The sequence below is a fragment of the Solea solea genome, chromosome 12 (genome assembly GCF_958295425.1).
Source record: "Solea solea chromosome 12, fSolSol10.1, whole genome shotgun sequence".
NCBI classification, from domain to species: Eukaryota; Metazoa; Chordata; class Actinopteri; order Pleuronectiformes; family Soleidae; genus Solea; species Solea solea.
This window is the reverse complement of record NC_081145.1, coordinates 1,198,880-1,219,402: the sequence shown is the minus strand read 5'-3', so window position 1 is coordinate 1,219,402 and position 20,523 is coordinate 1,198,880. Positions and strand designations below refer to the sequence as shown.

Genomic DNA, 20,523 nt, shown 5'->3' with positions numbered 1-20,523 from the left:
GTCGTCCAAAATGTGACAAGTCAGTTTAGTTTGTCGTCCAAAATGAGACAAAAAGGTCATTGTTTAGTATGTCTTCCAAAGTCACCAAAAGGACATAGTTCAGTATGTCATCAAAACGGTCATAGTTTAGTATGTCGTCCAAAATGTGACAAAAAGTCTTACTTTAGAATGTTATCCAAAAAGTCACTAATAAGTCAGTTTAGTATGTCATCCAAATTGTGACAAAAAGTCATAGTTTAGTATGTATTCCAAAAAGTCACCAAAAAGACAGTTTAGTATTTCGTCAAAAAAGTCAGTTTAGTATGTCGTCCAAATTATGACAGAAATGTCATAGTTTAGTATGTCGTCCAAAAAGTCACCAAAAAGTCAGTTAAGTATGTTGTCCAAATTGTGACAAAAAGTCATAGTTTAGTATGTCTTCCAAAAAGTCAGTTTAGTATGTCGTCCAAATTGTGACAAAAATGTCATAGTTTAATATGTCGTCCAAAAAGTCACTAAAAAGTCAGTTTAGTATGTTGTCCAAATTGTGACAAAAAGTCACAGTTTAATGTCATTCAAATTGTGACAAAAAAGTCATAATTTAGTATGTTGTCCAAAGAGTCACAGTTTAGTATGTTATCCAAAAAGTCATAGTTTAGTTTGTCCTCCAAAAAGTCGTAGTTTAGTTTGTAGTCCAAAAAGTCACCAAAAAGTCATTGTTTAATATGTCGTCCAAAAAGTCACAGTTTAGTATGTCGTCCGAATTGTGACAAAAAGTCTTAGTTTAGTATGTCATCCAAAAAGTCACCAAAAGACAGTTTAGTATTTCGTCCAAATTGTGACAAAAAGTCATAGTTTAGTATGTCATCCAAAAAGTCATAGTTTAGTATGTCGTCCAAAAAGTCACTAAAAAGTCATAGTTTAGTATGTCGTCCGAATTGGGACAAAAAAGTCATAGTTTAGTATGTTGTCCGGAGTCACAGTTTAGTATGTTGTCCAAATTGTGACAAAAAGTCATAGTTTAGTATGTCGACCAAATTGTGAGAAAAATTTCATAGTTTAGTATGTCGTCCAAAAAGTCATAGTTTAGTATGTTGTCCAAAGAGTCACAGTTTAGTATGTTTTCCAAATTGTGACAAAAAGTCATAGTTTAGTATGTCGTCCAAAAAATCATAGTTTAATGTCGTCCAAAATGTGACAAAAAAGTCATAGTTTAGTATGTCGTCCAAATTGTGAGAAAAATGTCAGTTTAGTATGTCGTCCAAACTGTGAGAAAAATGTCATAGTTTAGTATGTCGTCCAAAAAGTCACTAAAAAGTCATAGTTTAGTATGTTGTCCAAATTGTGACAAAAAGTCATAGTTTAGTATGTTGTCCAAAGAGTCACAGTTTAGTATGTTGTCCAAATTGTGACAAAAAGTCATAGTTTAGTATGTCGTCCAAAAAGTCACCAAAAAGTCATAATTTAGTATGTCGTCTAAAAAGTCATAGTTTAGTTTTTTGTCCCAAAAGTCACCAAACGTCATAGTTTAGTATGTCATCAAAAAAGTCAAAGTTTAGTATGTTTTACCAAAAGTCACAAAAAGTCATACTTCAGTATCTCGTCCAAATTGTGAGAAAAATGTCATAGTTTAGTATGTCGTCCAAAAAGTCACAGTTAGGTATGTCGTCTGAATTGTGACAAAAAAGTCAGTTTAGTTTGTCGTCCAAAATGAGACAAAAAGGTCATAGTTTAGTCTGTCATCCATCAGGAGACAAAAAAGTCATAGTTTAGTATGTCGTCCAAAATGTGACAAAAAAGCATAGTTTAGTATGTCATCAAAAAAGTCAAAGTTTAGTATGTCATCAAAAAAGTCAAAGTTTAGTATGTCATCAAAAAAGTCAAAGTTTAGTATGTTTTACAAAGAGTCACAAAAAGTCATACTTCAGTATCTCGTCCAAATTGTGAGAAAATGTCATAGTTTAGTATGTCGTCCAAAAAGTCATAGTTTAGTTTGTCGTCCAAAAGGTCACTAAAAAGTCAGTTTAGTATGTCGTCCAAAAAGTCACAGTTTAGTATGTCGTCCAAAAAGACACAGTTTAGTATGTCGTCCAAAAAGTCAGTTTAGTATGTCGTCCGAATTGTGACAAAAAGGTCATATAGTTTAGTATGTCTTCCAAAGTGACCAAAAGGACATAGTTCAGTATGTCATCAAAAAGGTCATCGTTTAGTATGTCGTCCAAAATGTGACAAAAAGTCTTAGTTTAGTATGTCATCCAAAAAGTCACCAAAAAGACAGTTTAGTATTTCATCAAAAAAGTCATAGTTTAGTATTTCATCAAAAAAGTCATAGTTTAGTATGTCATCCAAAAAGTCACCAAAAAGACAGTTTAGTATGTCATCCAAAAAGTCACCAAAAAGACAGTTTAGTATTTCATCAAAAAAGTCATAGTTTAGTATGTCGTCTAAAAAGTCATAGTTTAGTATGTTGTCCAAAAAGTCACTATAAAAGTCATAGAAATACAAATAAAAACCAAAGCGACAGTTTTCCAATATTTTGAAACAACTTTATTTAAAAACACAATGGCTGTTGAGCACAGTTCACCTCTGATATGATTATCTGGCAGGATTAGAAACTAAATTTTCAGGTAAACAAATGAAAAAAGTAGTTGCACTTTTCTTAAAAAAAAGAAAACAAAAAAAGAAAAAGCTCAAGCTTTTATTCTGAAATCTCAGCTCGAGACAGCTTCAGTCAAATGTACCAGAACAGGTGTTTCTCTCTCTCTATTAAAAACAATAAACAACGTTAACCACACCCTCGACAGGCAGATCCTGGTCTTAACCAATCACAGAACAGCTGCTCAGGGTTTCTCCATTTCAGTCGATAGTGATCAGACCCTTTTATCATATTTCAAACCAAAACAAAATGACAAAATAAAAAGACAACGCAGCGACATGTACATGCAAAAAAAAAGTTTGATTAATCAAATCAAAATCTTAGAGGATATTACGCAATGAAAACATATTTCTGAGACAACAGTGCACTTTGTGTTTTAAAAAAGAAACCAAACCACACACACGTTAAGATAAAGGCGACGTCAGAGAGAGAGAGAGAGAGAGAGACAGTCAAAAACTGTTCAAAGGGAGGAGAAGACGTCTATTTACACTCGTATTTACATCATACACGATACGAAAAAGAGAGCGCAGCGCAAGGTCCAAGAGTCGGAATCAAACAAACGAAAACTAACAAAATGGCACTCAATAAATAAACTCCTCATCACCGGGACACGTCCTGTCTGCGGCCAGAGTGTCACGACAAATGCCCAGAGTGTCGCGACAAACGCCCAAAGCATCACGACAAACACCCAGTGTCGCGACAAATGCCCAGAGCATCACGACAAATGCCCAGAGCGTTGCGACAAACGTCCAGAGCGTCGCGACAAATGCCCAGAGCGTCGCAACAAACGCCCAAAGCGTCACGACAAACGTCCAGAGCGTCGCGACAAACACCCAAAGTGTTGCGACAAACACAAACACCCAGAGCGTTGCGACAAACCCCCCGAGTGTTGCAACAAACACCCAGAGCGTTGCGACAAACACCCAGAGCGTAGCGACAAACACCCAGAGCGTAGCGACAAACACCCAGAGCTTTGCGACAAACACCCAGAGCTTTGCGACAAACACCCAGAGCGTAGCGACAAACACCCAGAGCGTAGCGACAAACACCCAGAGCTTTGCGACAAACACCCAGAGCGTTGCGACAAACACCCAGAGCGTTGCGACAAACCCCCCGAGTGTTGCAACAAACACCCAGAGCGTTGCGACAAACACCCAGAGCGTAGTGACAAACACCCAGAGCGTAGCGACAAACACCCAGAGCTTTGCGACAAACACCCAGAGCGTTGCGACAAACACCCAGAGTGTTGCGACAAATGCCCAGAGTGTTGCGACAAACACCCAGAACGCTGTGACAAACGTCCAGAGCGTTGCGACAAACACCCAGAGCTTTGCGACAAACACCCAGAGCGTTGCGACAAACACCCAGAGCTTTGCGACAAACACCCAGAGCGTTGCGACAAACACCCTGAGTGTTGCGACAAATGCCCAGAGTGTTGCGACAAACACCCAGAACGCTGTGACAAACGTCCAGAGCGTTGCGACAAACACCCTGAGTGTTGCGACAAATGCCCAGAGTGTTGCGACAAACACCCAGAGTGCTGTGACAAACGTCCGAGCATCATGGAGGTCGACATGAATAAATAACGTCGCAAAAAAGAATAAAAAGGGAAATGTGACTTTAACTCTCTTATTTATTTAGATTTTATTTCAAGAAATCAAACGGTCTAAGAGTTCCGACAAAGAGACGCACGCATGACGACAGGAAAAGAGAGGAAACGTGGACACAGTGAGTTCCAGTTTCAGCTGTGGCGCCCCCTAGAGGCACAATTACAAACTGTTTGTTGACTGTGAAAAAAAACACCCAACTAAAAAAATGTAATATTTTTGTCTGCTTCAAACATGGACACCTGTACAAATGTCACTTCCTGTCTCGACATCAACCAAGATTTGGACTTTTGTCGTTTTTTGGGGGACTGTCGCCATGACGACCAGGGACCGCGACAGACTTTTGTTTTTGTGACTTGTCCTCAGAACATGTTTAAAAAAAAACTCTTTACCTCAGCAGGGGGCGGGCAGGTGAAGCAAGGGGACGGGGTCAAGAGACGTGACGGCGTCATTTTAGTAAAACAGCGGCCGTAAGAAAAACTAAAGATATTCAACGATGTTTGGCAATGTGTCCTCGTCCTCCTCAAAATAAAGTTTGTACAAAAGAGAGAGAGAGACAGAGACAAAGAGAGAGAGACAGAGAGCGAAAGCGGAGGATCTGAAAATATACACCTCTCAGCTGGTGATGAGTCCACAGTCATGGCGCCCTCTAGTGTTGGCTTCCCAAAATAACAGGACGACGTGTGTAACTTGAATTAATCAGAGACAAAATAATTTTGTTTGTTTGTTTTTCCAAAGACAAACTTATATAAATATGAGGCCGTCGCAGACGCCCGGCTACTGCTACAGCTACAGTCCTCTTAAATAACAACGGGACATCGTGTGTGTGTGTGTGTGTGTGTGTGTGTGTGTGGGCACTTCTCTTCATCTTTTAATATAGAAACACAAACGTTATGAAAACACAGATGTTTCTGGAAAAATACGTCCGTTCACGTCGATAAAAACCATGTTTTTTTTGTTTGTTTTGTTTTTTCCCGCCCATTTTCATGTGTGGATTTGAGGAATTAGGCCCCGCCTTCTTCGCCTCATTTTCCCCCAAAGAAAGACGTGAGGGTGACCCGGCGTGTGTGTGTGTGTGTGTGTGTGTGTGTGTGTGAGACTGGAGGAGGAGGAGTGGAATGTGACCGACTATGTCCAACCTTCACCACATGAGGGCAGCAGAGAGGCAGGAGTCCTCATGACGGTGATGATGGCGGCGGGGGTTTGGTGGGCAGAGGAGAAGGCGGAGAGAGAGAGAGAGAGAGAGACTGTCTGAGCTGTGATTCGCTGGCTCCTTCCACTCCCTCTGATCACGCCGGTACTTCGGCAGAAGTATGGCGAGCAGCGAGGTCCATGAAGACGTTTGCTGTAGAAAAAAAGTCCAACAGGGCTGATGACACCCGGGGGGGGGGGCGGGGGATTGAAGCTGACAGAGGCTCCTCCTCCTCTGGCGTGAACATGGTCAGAGTTTTTTCCTGTGGTTCTTTGTCGTAGCGATGGCGGTCGTGTTTTGTATCGGCACGCGCGTGTGTGTGTGTGTGTGTGTGTGCGCGCGATGTGGGAGTGGGCGTGGCTTCACCAGGCCTCAGTGTAACGGACATCAACGTCTTTCAAGTTGGGCAGTTTGGCCTGTGGACGAAGACAAAGACAAAGAGGACAAAGTGAAAGTTTGCTCCCGTTTACGTCATTTTTTTCTTTGCGTCATTTATTGCGTATTTATTATTTACTATTCCTCGGATGCGAATGGCCAAAATGGACGCCAAACTTCCAAAAGGCCGACTCCCTGTTGAGTTGAGGCCATGGTTACGTCGACTTTTTACTGACATCTTTCCACAGAAGTTTTGGGGGATTCGGTGGAACTCAATTTTGCCTCTGTTTTCACAGAGGGCGCTATAGAGCCATTGAGCAGTGCACAGACTATGTCTATATCACATGTTTGGCAGACCTGACCTCCATGAAAAGGTTATTGAGTTTTTATGCTCGTTAAAAATGACCGCAAAGCCACAGATAGAATCTGAAGGATTAACGTTAGGCTCCTCGCACGTCTGGGCCCCTAATAAACACTTGATAATAGTTCAGTGATGTTTAAGTAAGGATTTATTACAGTGAAACAAACGTTTAACTCCACAGACGTTAATAAATGTCAACATTAGGCTAAAAAAACGAACGTTTTTCTTATATGACGACACCAATTAAAAAAAAATGAATGGAAAAATGAGTGATGACTTTGGTTCACTGTAATAATCTGTGAGATTATGCAAAGGGTTTTGTTTTCCCAGGAGATTATTTGGAGTGTAAAAAGGTTAACAATGTTGTGCAGAATGGTTTCTGTGTTTGTTTACCTTGAGGTCCTCGTACGTGTCGGCGGTGAGTTTGGTGCTGTTCATGTTCAGACTGCACAGACTCTTCATGGCTGAAACACACAGATTAAACAAATCTAAGAGAATCCACGTCAGTTTAAGTCTACGACGTCTTCAGAACACGTCCACGTCTTTATCTCACTGTGAGACAGATGTTTGTAAACCACTCACTCTCACACACCAAACCTCATAGAGAAAATCAGTGATTTTAGCTTGTCTGTCTACTGCTGCCTCGTGTGGTCACTTTGTGTCACTGACGTACATCGGAACAAAGGATTTTAAAAGCCGAATTCACTAAAGTAAGACATTAAAGGGGACATATTATGCAAAATCAACTTTTAAACATTTGAATACTTACATTTGGGACTCTAGAGGCCCTACCAGTCGCCAAAGGAGATAACACTCGATGTTGAATTCCCTGCACTTATGACGACACAATGCGCATTTCACCGCGAATGTTACCACCCCACCAGGAAGTTTACTTGGAGAGCTCCACCTTAACTCCACCTTAGCTCCACCTTAGCTCCACCTTAGCTCCACCTTAGCTCCACCTTAGCTCCACCTTAGCTCCACCTTGTCCCTGCGAGAGTGCAGGCGAGGGAGGAAGAGCGGTATTATGTCAACACGGAGGGACAAGTGTGCTGTTGGTGGCTGCACAGTGGAGCACAGTGTTTTACAGAGGATTTTATATATGAAGCTAATGTGCCGGATAAAGTCAGCAAACGTGTGTTTGTGTGTTCGCACCACTTCACATCAGACTGCGGCCAGCGGTCGCCGTATTTAGTCAGCGACCGTATTTCACCGACGTACAAACACACACATTGTTAAGAAAAGGTCACATAGAGGTCATAACTGACCATTCTGACACGTCCTGTTGCAGTCTACATACTACAACTTCTTCCGTAGCTTCCTCTTGTTCAGGGTCGGACTCAGGTTCAAACATATATGGTTGAACCGCAATGTTTCCTCCACCAGCCATGTTCCTCCCACAGTTCACACTCAACTGTTGTTATGGTAACGCGAGTGTGCCGGCGTTAACACACCCCCTGGAAGAAGTGGGCGTGTGTTTGCCTGTGTCTCATTTGCATATAAAGGGACCAGGCACAAAACCGAGCGTTCTGAAAGGGGCGGGTTTAACAGGGTTATTGAACTGCTATGATGCTTCATCCTTATGGTATTTTGACCAAAGCATGTCACTGACATGTTCATTAGGACACCAGGGAACTAGTTTCACATGGAGAAATAGGGTATAATATGGGACCTTTAAGACATCACAGACAGCAGCAGTGGGCAGCAGTGGATCAACAACTCCTGTGTGTGTGACGTTAAAATCACTGATTTTCTCTATGGGCTTTGGTGTGGTGAAAAACAGATTAGTATATCTATCTATAAAACGTTATGCATGATGTCATCTTCATGGATCAAATAGTGTGTGTGTGTGTGTGTGTGTGTCTTACAGCTGAGAGCCAGCAGACCAGCGTCAGTAACTGGAGTCTCACACAGGTTGAGCACCTGCAGACAGACCAGGTGCTCGGACAACAACCTCAGCCCTGCGTCTCCAAACTGACACAAACACACAAAAACAGGCATTATTATTACTGCTGTTATTATTATTATTGTTATTATTATTACTGCTGTTGTTATTATTATTACTGTTGTGGTTATTATTACTGCTGTTATTATTATTGTTATTATTATTACTGCTGTTATTATTATTATTACTGCTGTTATTATTATTGTTGTTGTTATTACTGCTGTTGTTATTATTATTATTATTACTGCTGTTATTATTATTATTGTTATTATTATTACTGCTGTTATTATTACTGTTGTGGTTATTATTACTGCTGTTATTATTATTGTTATTATTATTACTGCTGTTGTTATTATTATTGTTATTATTATTACTGCTGTTATTATTATTGTTGTTGTTATTACTGCTGTTGTTATTATTATTATTATTACTGCTGTTATTATTATTACTGCTGTTATTATTATTATTGTTATTATTATTACTGCTGTTGTTATTATTATTGTTATTATTATTACTGCTGTTATTATTATTATTGTGATTATTACTGCTGTTATTATTATAATAGCTGTTATTATTATTATTGTGATTATTACTGCTGTTATTATTATTGTGATTATTACTGCTGTTATTATTATTATTATTGCTGTTATTATCATTGTGATTATTACTGCTGTTATTATTATGATTATTACTGCTGTTATTATTATTATTGTTATTATTACTGCTGTTATTATATTACTGCTGTAATTATTATTACTGCTGTTATTATCATTACTGCTGTTATAATTATTGAGATTATTACTGCTGTTATTAATACTGCTGTCATTATTATTATTGTTATTACTGCTGTTATTTTCATTACTGCTGTTATTATTATTGGGATTATTACTGCTGTTATTATTATTTCTGCTGTTTTTATCATTACTGCTGTTTTTATTATTATTGTGATTATTACTGCTGTTATTATCATTACTGCTGTTTTTATTATTATTGTTATTATTACTGCTGTTATTATCATTACTGTTATTATTTTTATTGCTGTTATTAATATTATTGTGATTATTACTACTGTTATTATCATTACTGCTGTTTTTATTATTATTGCTGTTATTATTATTGTGATTATTATCATTACTGCTGTTTTTATTGTTATCATTACTGCTGTGATTATTACTGCTGTTATTATTGTTGTGATTATTACTGCTGTTATTATTATCATTACTGCTGTTATTGTTATTATTGTTATTATTACTGCTGTCATTATCATTACTGCTGTTTTTATTATTATTGTGATTTTTACTGCTGTTATTATTGTGATTATTACTGCTGTTATTATCATTACTGCTGTGATTATTATTATTGTTATTATTACCGCTGTTATTATCATTAATGCTGTTTTTATTATTATTGTGATTATTACTGCTGTTATTATTGTGATTATTACTGCTGTTTTTATTATTGTGATTATTACTGCTGTTATTATTATTGTGATTATTACTGCTGTTATTATTATTATTATTGTTATTATTACTGCTGTTATTATCATTACTGCTGTTTTTATTATTATTGTGATTATTACTGCTGTTATTATTGTGATTATAACTGCTGTTATTATCATTACTGCTGTTATTATTATTATTGTGATTATAAATGCTGTTATTATCTTCACTGCTGTTATTATTGCTGTTATTACTGCTGTTATTATCATTACTGCTGTTTTTATTATTATTGCTGTTAACATTATTGTGATTATTATCATTACTGCTGTTTTTATTGTTATCATTACTGCTGTGATTATTGTGATTATTACTGCTTTTATTATTATTGTTGTGATTATTACTGCTGTTATTATCATTACTGCTGTTATTGTTATTATTGTTATTATTACTGCTGTTATTATCATTACTGCTGTTTTTATTATTATTGTGATTTTTACTGCTGTTATTATTGTGATTATTACTGCTGTTATTATCATTACTGCTGTGATTATTATTATTGTTATTATTACCGCTGTTATTATCATTACTGCTGTTTTTATTATTATTGTGATTATTACTGCTGTTATTACTGCTGTTTTTATTATTATTGTGATTATTACTGCTGTTATTATTGTGATTATTACTGCTGTTATTATTATTGTTATTATTACTGCTGTTATTATCATTACTGCTGTTTTTATTATTATTGTGATTATTACTGCTGTTATTGTGATTATAACTGCTGTTATTATCATTACTGCTGTTTTTATTATTATTGAGATTATTACTGCTGTTATTATTATTGTGATTATTACTGCTGTTATTATTGTGATTATTACTGCTGTTATTATTATCATTTCTGCTGTTATTATTATTATTATCATCATTACTGCTGTGATTATTATTATTGTTATTATTACTGCTGTGATTATTATTATTATTGTTGTTTAGGGCAAACACAAGCAAGACATGTGAGATCTGCTGCTGCTGCGCTCACACCCAATGTTTTTGAACATCACATCTGTGTCAAGTGTGAACACAGCGTTCTGTGTGTGTGTGTGTGTGTGTGTTTACCTGCGTGGACCACAGGTTGAGCTGTTTGAGTGAAGGCAGCTTGATGAGCTGCTCGGCACAGGCACTGGTGACGTTGGTGAAGGCCAGGCTCAGGTTCTCCAAATTCCCAAAGGAGCCTGAACTCAACAGACGAGCCAGATCTGCATCCTGAGGTGCGTTCAAAAACAAACAAGCAGACAAAAACCAAACACAGGCATTTAATGTGGAACGCGTGGAAAGTGTCAGAGGTCTCTCGGTGTGTGATCTCACCGTGGACTTTGAGGGCAGAGTCAGTCGAGTGGGGCCTCCTTTTCTTTGCTGAGGACACAGAGAAATGCTTGTCAGACAGTAGGTGGTGTAAGTGTGCAGCTGCAGAGCAACATGGTATTGATTATTTTCTTATTTTCTAACTAATAAAGAACGTGTTTTCATGTCTCTGCTCTGTCGAGACTAGAAGTGCAAGTACTAACCGATTATTAATCAATTACTAAATGTTTTCAATATTGAAAAAAGTTTCTGTAGTTTTTCTGCTTCTTAAATGTGAATATTTTCTACTTTCTGTCATTTTTCAGCTTCTTAAATGTGAATATTTTCTACTTTCTGTCATTTTTCAGCTTCTTAAATGTGAATATTTTCTACTTTCTGTCATTTTTCAGCTTCTTAAATGTGAATATTTTCTACTTTCTGTCATTTTCAGCTTCTTAAATGTGAATATTTTCTACTTTCTGTCATTTTTCAGCTTCTTAAATGTGAATATTTTCTACTTTCTGTCATTTTTCACCTTATCAAATGTGAATATTTTCTACTTTCTGTCATTTTTCAGCTTCTTAAATGTGAATATTTTCTACTTTCTGTCATTTTTCAGCTTCTTAAATGTGAATATTTTCTACTTTCTGTCATTTTACAGCTTATCAAATGTGAATATTTTCTACTTTCTGTCATTTTACAGCTTATCAAATGTGAATATTTTCTACTTTCTGTCATTTTACAGCTTATCAAATGTGAATATTTTCTACTTTCTGTCATTTTACAGCTTCTTACATGTGAATATTTTCTACTTTCTGTCATTTTACAGCTTATTAAATGGGAATATATTTTCTACTTTCTGTCATTTTTCAGCTTCTTAAATGGGAATATTTTCTACTTTCTGTCATTTTTCAGCTTCTTAAATGTGAATATTTTCTACTTTCTGTCATTTTTCAGCTTATCAAATGTGAATATTTTCTACTTTCTGACATTTTTTCAGCGTCTTAAATGTGAATATTTTCTACTTTCTGTAATTTTCAGCTCTTACATGTGAATATTTTCTACTTTCTGTCATTTTTCAGCTTATCAAATGTGAATATTTTCTACTTTCTGTCATTTTTCATCTTATCAAATGTGAATATTTTCTACTTTCTGTCATTTTTCAGCTCTTACATGTGAATATTTTCTACTTTCTACAGATTTCTCTGCAATGATTTTTTCACACATTTGAGAATATCATCATTTCCAGGTCGGACAAACACTGATCAACATTTTTCCACATTTTCAGGACCAAACGATTGTGGATTCATGTCGAAATGAAGGTTTAGTTGCAGCCACAATAACTCACCAGCTCTTTGAGTTCTCTCTGTCGGTCACACAGCTGCTCGTACATGCGGAGGCCGACCTGCGTGCTCTCCAGAGTGGAGATGATCTGAAGTTGTGTGTCTTTGTTGTCGATGATGTTGTACTCCAGCATCAGACACAGGATCTGGACACACACACACACACACACACACACACACACACACACTTTGAACGTCACAGGTTCAGAGCGTTCAGACGTGCTCGTCTCACAGTGAACATGAGGACGAACCTCGACCATGGTCTGGTTTCCTCTCAGGGCCAGCAGCATACAGGGACCCAGCTTGTTTTCAGCCAGAGACAGGAGGAACTTCTTGGTCTTGTAGCAGGAGCCCATCAGGATATGAACCTGGAGGAGGAGGTGGAGACAAGTGGACACACACTTATTACCATAACTCCTACAGCGTTTGTAAAGTGATACGTGACCAACTTCACGATAAGGCTGATCACAAACACACGTGCGTTCCATTTGTCATCGGAACTCGGAAATGCCCCCAAACAAACGTGACTTTTCACTTTGATTGTCGTATTTTTGTTCACATTAAATCAGTCGTAGGTGTGTGTGTGTGTGTGTGTGTGTGTGTGTGCAGACACACTCACCATACTGGCAAACAGCTCTCCATCATCATCACAGGCCACGCCTCCTGGACTGTAGAGCTGGAACCAGCCGTCTTTACCTGAACGCACACTGAGGAGGCAGGAGTGAACCTGTGGAACACACACACACACACACACTGTCACTGAGGAACGCACACACACAGACAGTCACTGAACACACACACACAGACAGTCACTGAACACACACACAAAGACACAGACAGTCACTGAACACACACACACACACACTCACACACAGACACAGACAGTCACTGAACACACACGCACACACACACACGCACACAGACAGTCACTGAACACACACACACACACGCACACAAACAGTCACTGAACACACCCACACACACACACACACACACACACACACACACACCACAATTACTACTGGCCTAATCCTAATCCTAACCCTAACCCTAACCTCAACCTAACCATGAAACATATCTTCACCTTAAAATGTTGTAATTTACGTTATGGGGACTTGCTTTTTGTCCCCACAAGGAGGACAAGTCCCCATAATGTGACTGTGTAAACAGGTTTTGGTCCCCACAACATTAGTAATACCTGGTACACACATACAGACAGTCACTGAACACACACACACACACACACAGACAGTCACTGAACACACACACACACACACACACAGGCACACAGACAGTCACTGAACACACACACACACACACACACACACACACACAGACAGTCACTGAACACACACACAGACACAGACAGTCACTGAACACACACACACACACACACACAGACAGTCACTGAACACACACACACACACACACACACACACACACAGCCACAGACAGTCACTGAACACACACACACACACAGACAGTCACTGAACACACACACACACACACACACAGACACAGACAGTCACTGAACACACACACAGACACAGACAGTCACTGAACACACACACACACACACACAGACACAGACACAGACAGACAACACACCTCCTGCCTGGGGTCCTCTGCAAACCTCTGAATGACATATTTCAGTTCCCTGTTCAGACAAAGAGACACAGACGTCAGGTTGTTTTCATGTGAGAATCGTCTGTGAAAATACAGACATACTGTAATATACTATAATATAATATACTACTGTAATATAATATACTATACTGTAATATACTATAATATAATATACTATACTGTAATATACTATAATATAATATACTATACTGTAATATACTACTGTAATATACTATAATATAATATACTATACTGTAATATACTATAATATAATATACTACTGTAATATAATATACTATACTGTAATATACTATAATATAATATACTATACTGTAATATACTATACTGTAATATACTATAATATAATATACTATACTGTAATATACTACTGTAATATACTATAATATAATATACTATACTGTAATATATTATAACATAATATACTATAATATAATATACTATACTGTAATATACTATAACATAATATACTATACTTACTTTGTGAATTTGGCGTGAGCGAGGGCTCTGAGAGAGGGAGAGATCAGAGGCAACAAAGTGTAAGTCTATGTCACATGTTGACGTGTTTATGTCACTGTCAGACTTTTCCTTGTGTAAACTGAAGTTTGTGAACCACTCACTCATGCGTGATTAACATCACGCACGCACACACACACGCACCCGCACGCACACCCACGCACACGTGCACACACACACACACACACACACACAGGAGTTGTTGATCACTACGAAGAGGCCGCGGCATCGTCAGAGGAACTATGAAATACGCGTGAGTCACATAATAATATTTTTAGGTCTCAAACAAATGTTTGAGCCTGAAAAGTTTTGATTTCATTCTATAATACTTCTATGTTTTAAAAACTACAAAGGTTTGAACTTTGAGAGTGTTTAAACTAGTGAGAAAAGTGTATAAAGTGTGTGGCGAGGGGTTTTACAGCCTTAAAACATATATAATAATTGTAAAAAATAAAGCTGACTACTTCGCGGATTTCGTCTATTGCGGGTTATTTTTAGAACGTAACCCCGAGATAAACGAGGGATCACTGTATCTGCAAACATTTGTTGAACAGATGAAACAGTTTGTCTGTTTAACACAAATCTTGTGTTGCATCACTTCATTAAGTGTTTGAAAGACATGGAACGGGACTCGACTGTCTCGTTAGCGCTCCGATAAAGCAAACGTCACATGTTCTGCCCGCGTGTGCGTGCGTCTACGTGTCGGTGTGTGACTCATTATGTCCTCAGCCACACGGTTCTGGGAGTATTGTTGCTTTTGCTAATGACGCCCCGAGCCGTTGGCCTGGCAACCGCGGTGCAGGTGAGCAACAGGTGAGCAACAGGCGAGCAACAGGCGAGCAACAGGCGAGTCCCAGCGTCGCCGAAAACAAGTGGCAATCCCGGCAGAGTTAATGATGCGCGCCGCCGCTCGCTTTCAAATAAGGCTCGCGGCTGCTTTTAGCCAATTATGAGGCGTCCTCTGGGGAGGGAGGAGCCGCCGCTCTACCTCATGACCCCCGGGGGGGCGTGCCGATGTTTCTCACCCACGTCAGCAGGACCCTGCGAGGAACACCGGCATGTCCCCCGAGACGGAGACGCGACCAGGTGGACATAAATGAGGAAGGTGAGCCGGCGCTCGGGGACAGACGCGAAAAACACGGAACTGTTACGAGTAAAAATATTTACAGCGACGACGTCTTCTCAGAGAAAAGTCGACGTTTAAAGAAATCCCGAGGAAATCTCACACTGCCGTCTACAGGGAGAGACTGATTTTACCCACTTAATAAAATCTACTTCAGTTTAAGTCTACCACGTCTAAGAACACGTCCACGTCTTTGTCTCACTGTGAGACAGACGTTTGTAAACCACTCACTCTCTCACACCAAACCTCATAGAGAAAATCAGTGATTTTAGCTGGGGGGGGACACAGGAGCTGCTGGTCCTCTGCTGCCTCGTGTGGTCACTTTGTGTCACTGAGGTCAAACTGAACAAAGGATTTCAGATGCTGAGATCACTGAGACATTAAGACATCGCTAACTTAGTGATGGAGGCAGCAGTGAATCAACAACTCCTGTGTGTGTGTGTGTGATGTTAAAACCACTGATTTTCCTTATGGACTTTGGTGTGGGAGAGTGAGTGGTTTACAGATGTCTGTCTCACAGTGAGATAAAGACGTGGACGTGTTGTTAAAGACATCGTAGACTTAAACTGACGCAGATTTTATCGTGCAGTGGCTCTTCTTTTCCTCGTGTCCTCACTGGCAGCCATGTTTCCACTGAAGGCGTGCTCGCCTGTGTCTCTGTCTCAGCAGCAGGGGGCGCTAACAGCGCAGCCATACAACCACACTGTAGTACCTGCCTTGTGTCTCATCTACTAGAGGTCAATGTAAAATTGATGAAATTCAAATAATAAAATTCAGCTGTTATCGGTACTGTAACATGTGTGTGTGTGTGTGTGGACTCACTCTTTGGGGTAAGGGATGGGCTGCAGCAGACTGGCCAGAGCAGGTCTCCAGTCATCGTAGTCTGACCTGACGGACACAGACGGACAATAAAGAGTCATTGTGAGGACGAACAGAAGGGGGCGTCGCCCGTACGAGTGCGACCACGAAACAAAGAGAAAGGAGCGGCAGCTGTAACACGAGCAGCGCTCACATGACGCAAAAACACACAGGCTCCGCCTCCAACGCTGACCAAAGGCACAGATGCTATCACGGGCAACTGCTGCTCCAGTTTCATGCAGTGTGTAACAGCACATTAATCCAGGTTAAAGGGATATTTCACTTCTTTTGTGTGGTTGTATGACACTGGAAACTACACAGAGAAACACATTTATGCCACTTAACAAAAGAGTCATGTCACAAAATCTACGTCAGTTTAAAGTCTATAATATCTTCAGCACATGTCCACGTCTTTGTCTCACTGTGAGACAGACTCACTCTCCCACACCAAAGCTCAGGACACACAGGAGTTGTCGATCCACTGCTGCCTCCATCACTAAGTTCAAATGTCTGATTTTGTCACTTCCGCATCTGAAGTACTTTGTTCAGATTGACCTCAGTGACACAAAGTGACCACACGAGGCAGCAGAGGAGCAGCAGCTCCTGTGTCCCCGCAGCTAAAATCACTGGTTTTCTCCATGGACTTTGGTGTGGAAGAGTGAGTGGTTTACAAACTTCACTTTGCTGTCTAACAGTGAGATAAAGACGTGAACGTGTTCTTTAAGATGTCGTAGACTTAAACAGACGTAGATCTTTTTGAGTGAGTTTTTTATTAAGTGGCTAAAACCCTGAAAACAATAAAAGCTACAGATTTAAAATAAAGCTGAATCTTTTGTGTCTCAGTGAGCCTCAGCCTCTTAACAGCAGCAGGGGGCGCTCACGTGAACTCACAGCATTTTGAGGATGAGCGCGAAGCAGCCGAGCACGCGGTCGGCCTGCGCCGGCAGCTGGATGGACAGCATGTTGACAGCCGGGCTGACCAGCAGACAGTCGATAAGGTTGGGCTCACTGTCGCCCCCTGATGGCGGACCCTTCCGCTTGGCATTGGCCGAGTTGTTGTTGCGCTCCAGCTCCACCAGGATTTCACTGGAATTGACGACGGAGGGCGGAGGGGAGAGAGGCAGGGAGGGGGCGGGGTTAGAGTTGGCGGGCAGTGACGGCTGAGGGGGGGCGGGGTTGGTAGAGAGAGGGAGGAGGGTGGTGGGCGGCGGTGTGGGAGGTTCGGGCCGCAGGAGGCGGAGCGGCATCGGCGGCTTGCGGTCGTTTTGTTGCTGGCAACCGTTTCTGATCTCCTTCAGCGAGGGGGAGTTGTCCCGGCTGCAGGGAGGGAGGAAACGGAGACACGTGATTGGACGACACACACACACACAAACACGACAATCAATACTCACATAAAGCTGGGGTGGGCAAGACTCGTCGCATCAGATAAGACCAAGGTTCAAATAAAGAAAGTCAACGACCTCAAGTAAATAAACAACAAGAATCGAGTTGTATCCTCACGTAGCTAACATCTAGTGAGTCTTAAGCTCCTCCCACCAGAACTCTTTAGAGTTAAAAGAGCAGTTAGCTTAGGATTAACCTTAGTAGAGTACCGAGTTCAGCCTTAGCCCCAGGAGAAGGGTTAACTTAACATTTCCTCTAGTAGTTAGTTAAGCATGAACCCTATAAGAGTAGTTAGCTTAGCATTAACCTCAGCACAGTGGTGATGGATTGTGTTTACCTGTGCGTTACTGCTGTGAGTCATGTGATCATTTTCAGCAGACGGCTTGTTTTAAAGTGTGATTAAAGGTCATTATGGAATTATTGACATGTGTTGCGTAGCGCAGCTTTAATGCATGTAAAACAAAGGAAGCCTAAAAATAACAGAGTGAGCTTTAATGAGAGGAAGGAAAAAGAGAAGGAAGCGACGCTCCGGAGACCCGGCTCCTCTGAGAGCGCCAGCTTTGGAAAAATGAGCGGACACTGTTTCATCTCTGAGGTGACCAAGCTAATGATGCTAATGGGAGGGGGGTTAGGATTAGATCATTAGATCGTTTAAATTTGAATCACAACAATGAGGTCGGTAATAAAAAGCATAAACATTCGTTCACAGAGTTATGCAAATGAACAAACAAAAAGTAGGATTATTGTTTAATATTTTAGAAGTGAGAATCTCTTAAAAAAGGGAACCCCCGTGACCGAGACTTTTTAAAATCGCAAATCCCCGACATCACTTAACCAAATTCTTCCACTGTAGAAAAAGCATGTCGCCATTCGCACAATCACTGAGACATTTACTGTTAATCGGTCGTACACATGTTGCTACACTGTGTATGTGCGTAGAACACCACGTGAGGGCCGCCCCCGAAATACAGTTCCGACTTCCGATGTAAATGGAATGCAGCATACTGTGTTTTGTCTGCAAGTAATTACACTGAATGTGTTTGTCTTACGAATCATTATCATGATATTAATAATTTAACTGAAGGATTTCTTGCACTAAAACCTCGACATTTATCTAATTTGACAAAAAAAATGTCAGAAACAGAAACCGGAAAGCGTAGAGTTGTGTTTTCAATCATCTCGTGTATTTTCCCCATGAGATTTTTCCCACTAAAACAAATTTAGAAGAGATAAGTGTAACGACATTATGGCGTGATGTGATTATCTGTGCAGTTAATTCAATCTGTTTCCTGCCGTGTTTGTTTTTCGTTGCTTCTTACAGGAGAAAAATGAACGGCCGTCTCTGTCGTACGATGATGAATGAGTTTATGGCGGTAAACGACATAATGCGCTCGGTGATGAGCCACTTTCCCGGCAGCATCTGCAAATCACTGTTTGCTTCCTTCACATTTGTCCGACAACATGCGGGAAATTACCGATCACGTGTTTGACTAATCAATGAAGAAAAAACATGAACAAATGAGCAGCTGAACACACACACGCACACGCACACACACACACAGAGACAGAGAGGAGAGGATGACGTCTGCCGTTTGTCATTAAAGTGACAGAATTAACTAAGATAATGAAGCAGGTTTATCTTTTACAGTTAAAGGCTCAGTGAACACAATCTGATTCTCATCAATAATGATAACATCGAGGACCAGATTCTGGATTCTGCTCCTCTGGTCTTTGTTTCCAGATTCTTCCAGATATATATGTATATAATGCACGTAAAACAAACACACACACGTAGGGATATATATACATATATATGTATATATACTGTATATATAAATATTTATATATATATAAAAATATATATATATAAATATACACATATATATATATACACACACACATATATACCTACATATATGTATATATACACATATACACACATACATACATACATATATACATGTATACATACACACATATATAAATATATATATACATATATACACACACACACATACACATATCTCAACCTCTAGTCCCTTCAGAGGTAAAAAAACAAACAAAAAAAACCACAAAATCTGTGTGTCTGTGTGTGTACGTGTGTGTGTGTGTGTGTGTGACCGACCTGTTGATGAACTCCTCATAGCAGGAATAAATGGCAGCGAGGCAAACTGCCACCAGGTTTGGCAGGACACGAGGGTGAGGACACTGACCTGTTGGTCCGTGCATGCTGCAACACACACACACACACACACACACACACAGTTAAAGGCCATACATTGACTGAGGGTCCAGCATCTGTCCAGAGAAGGACAACATGAGACAAACTTAAAGCTTCTGTCAGTGATTCGCTTCACTTAAAGCTGCAGTACGTCACTTTTTACACATAAACAAATGTCTGCTCGAGTCAAATCATTGTTGATTAAAGTCTGACAACATTCCAGACTGGACAGTTTCTCACCTGTGGACGAACTTCTTGACGACCTCCATGCCAGCGTTGAGCTCGTTCAGAGCCAGGATGTACTCCTGAGTGAAGAGACGCAGGCGAGGGCACTTCCCGAAATCCTACACCACGTGAAAACATCAACCAACGTCACACGTTAGCCTTTGCGAACTAGCTGTGCAATACGTGTTATTCCACCAGGGGGCAAATCACGGAGGTCAGAGTAGGACTACAGATTTTGTATTTTGCTATCAATAAGAATAATTAAAAAAAGACAACGCTGTAGGAGGATTGTGTTGATTTTCTCTATGGACTTTGGTG

General features: G+C 39.9%; 1 protein-coding gene across 1 annotated transcript in view; it reads right to left on the bottom strand.

The window, feature by feature from the left end:
• Nucleotides 1–2,503: 2,503 nt before the first annotated feature.
• The window catches only part of cmip (c-Maf inducing protein), a 39,322-nt gene continuing 21,302 nt past the window's right edge, over nucleotides 2,504–20,523 (bottom strand). Inside the window, exons 8-21 of the mRNA XM_058645106.1 lie at nucleotides 20,221–20,324; nucleotides 19,885–19,989; nucleotides 17,268–17,693; nucleotides 16,341–16,406; nucleotides 14,360–14,386; nucleotides 13,844–13,892; nucleotides 12,855–12,962; nucleotides 12,487–12,603; nucleotides 12,241–12,381; nucleotides 10,917–10,964; nucleotides 10,668–10,814; nucleotides 8,039–8,144; nucleotides 6,564–6,634; nucleotides 2,504–5,850 (exon numbers count right to left, since the gene is read on the bottom strand). Of these exons, the coding sequence (XP_058501089.1) occupies nucleotides 5,797–5,850; nucleotides 6,564–6,634; nucleotides 8,039–8,144; nucleotides 10,668–10,814; nucleotides 10,917–10,964; nucleotides 12,241–12,381; nucleotides 12,487–12,603; nucleotides 12,855–12,962; nucleotides 13,844–13,892; nucleotides 14,360–14,386; nucleotides 16,341–16,406; nucleotides 17,268–17,693; nucleotides 19,885–19,989; nucleotides 20,221–20,324 (1,569 nt within the window). The 3' untranslated portion in view covers nucleotides 2,504–5,796. The remainder of the gene's footprint in view (nucleotides 5,851–6,563; nucleotides 6,635–8,038; nucleotides 8,145–10,667; nucleotides 10,815–10,916; nucleotides 10,965–12,240; nucleotides 12,382–12,486; nucleotides 12,604–12,854; nucleotides 12,963–13,843; nucleotides 13,893–14,359; nucleotides 14,387–16,340; nucleotides 16,407–17,267; nucleotides 17,694–19,884; nucleotides 19,990–20,220; nucleotides 20,325–20,523) is intronic.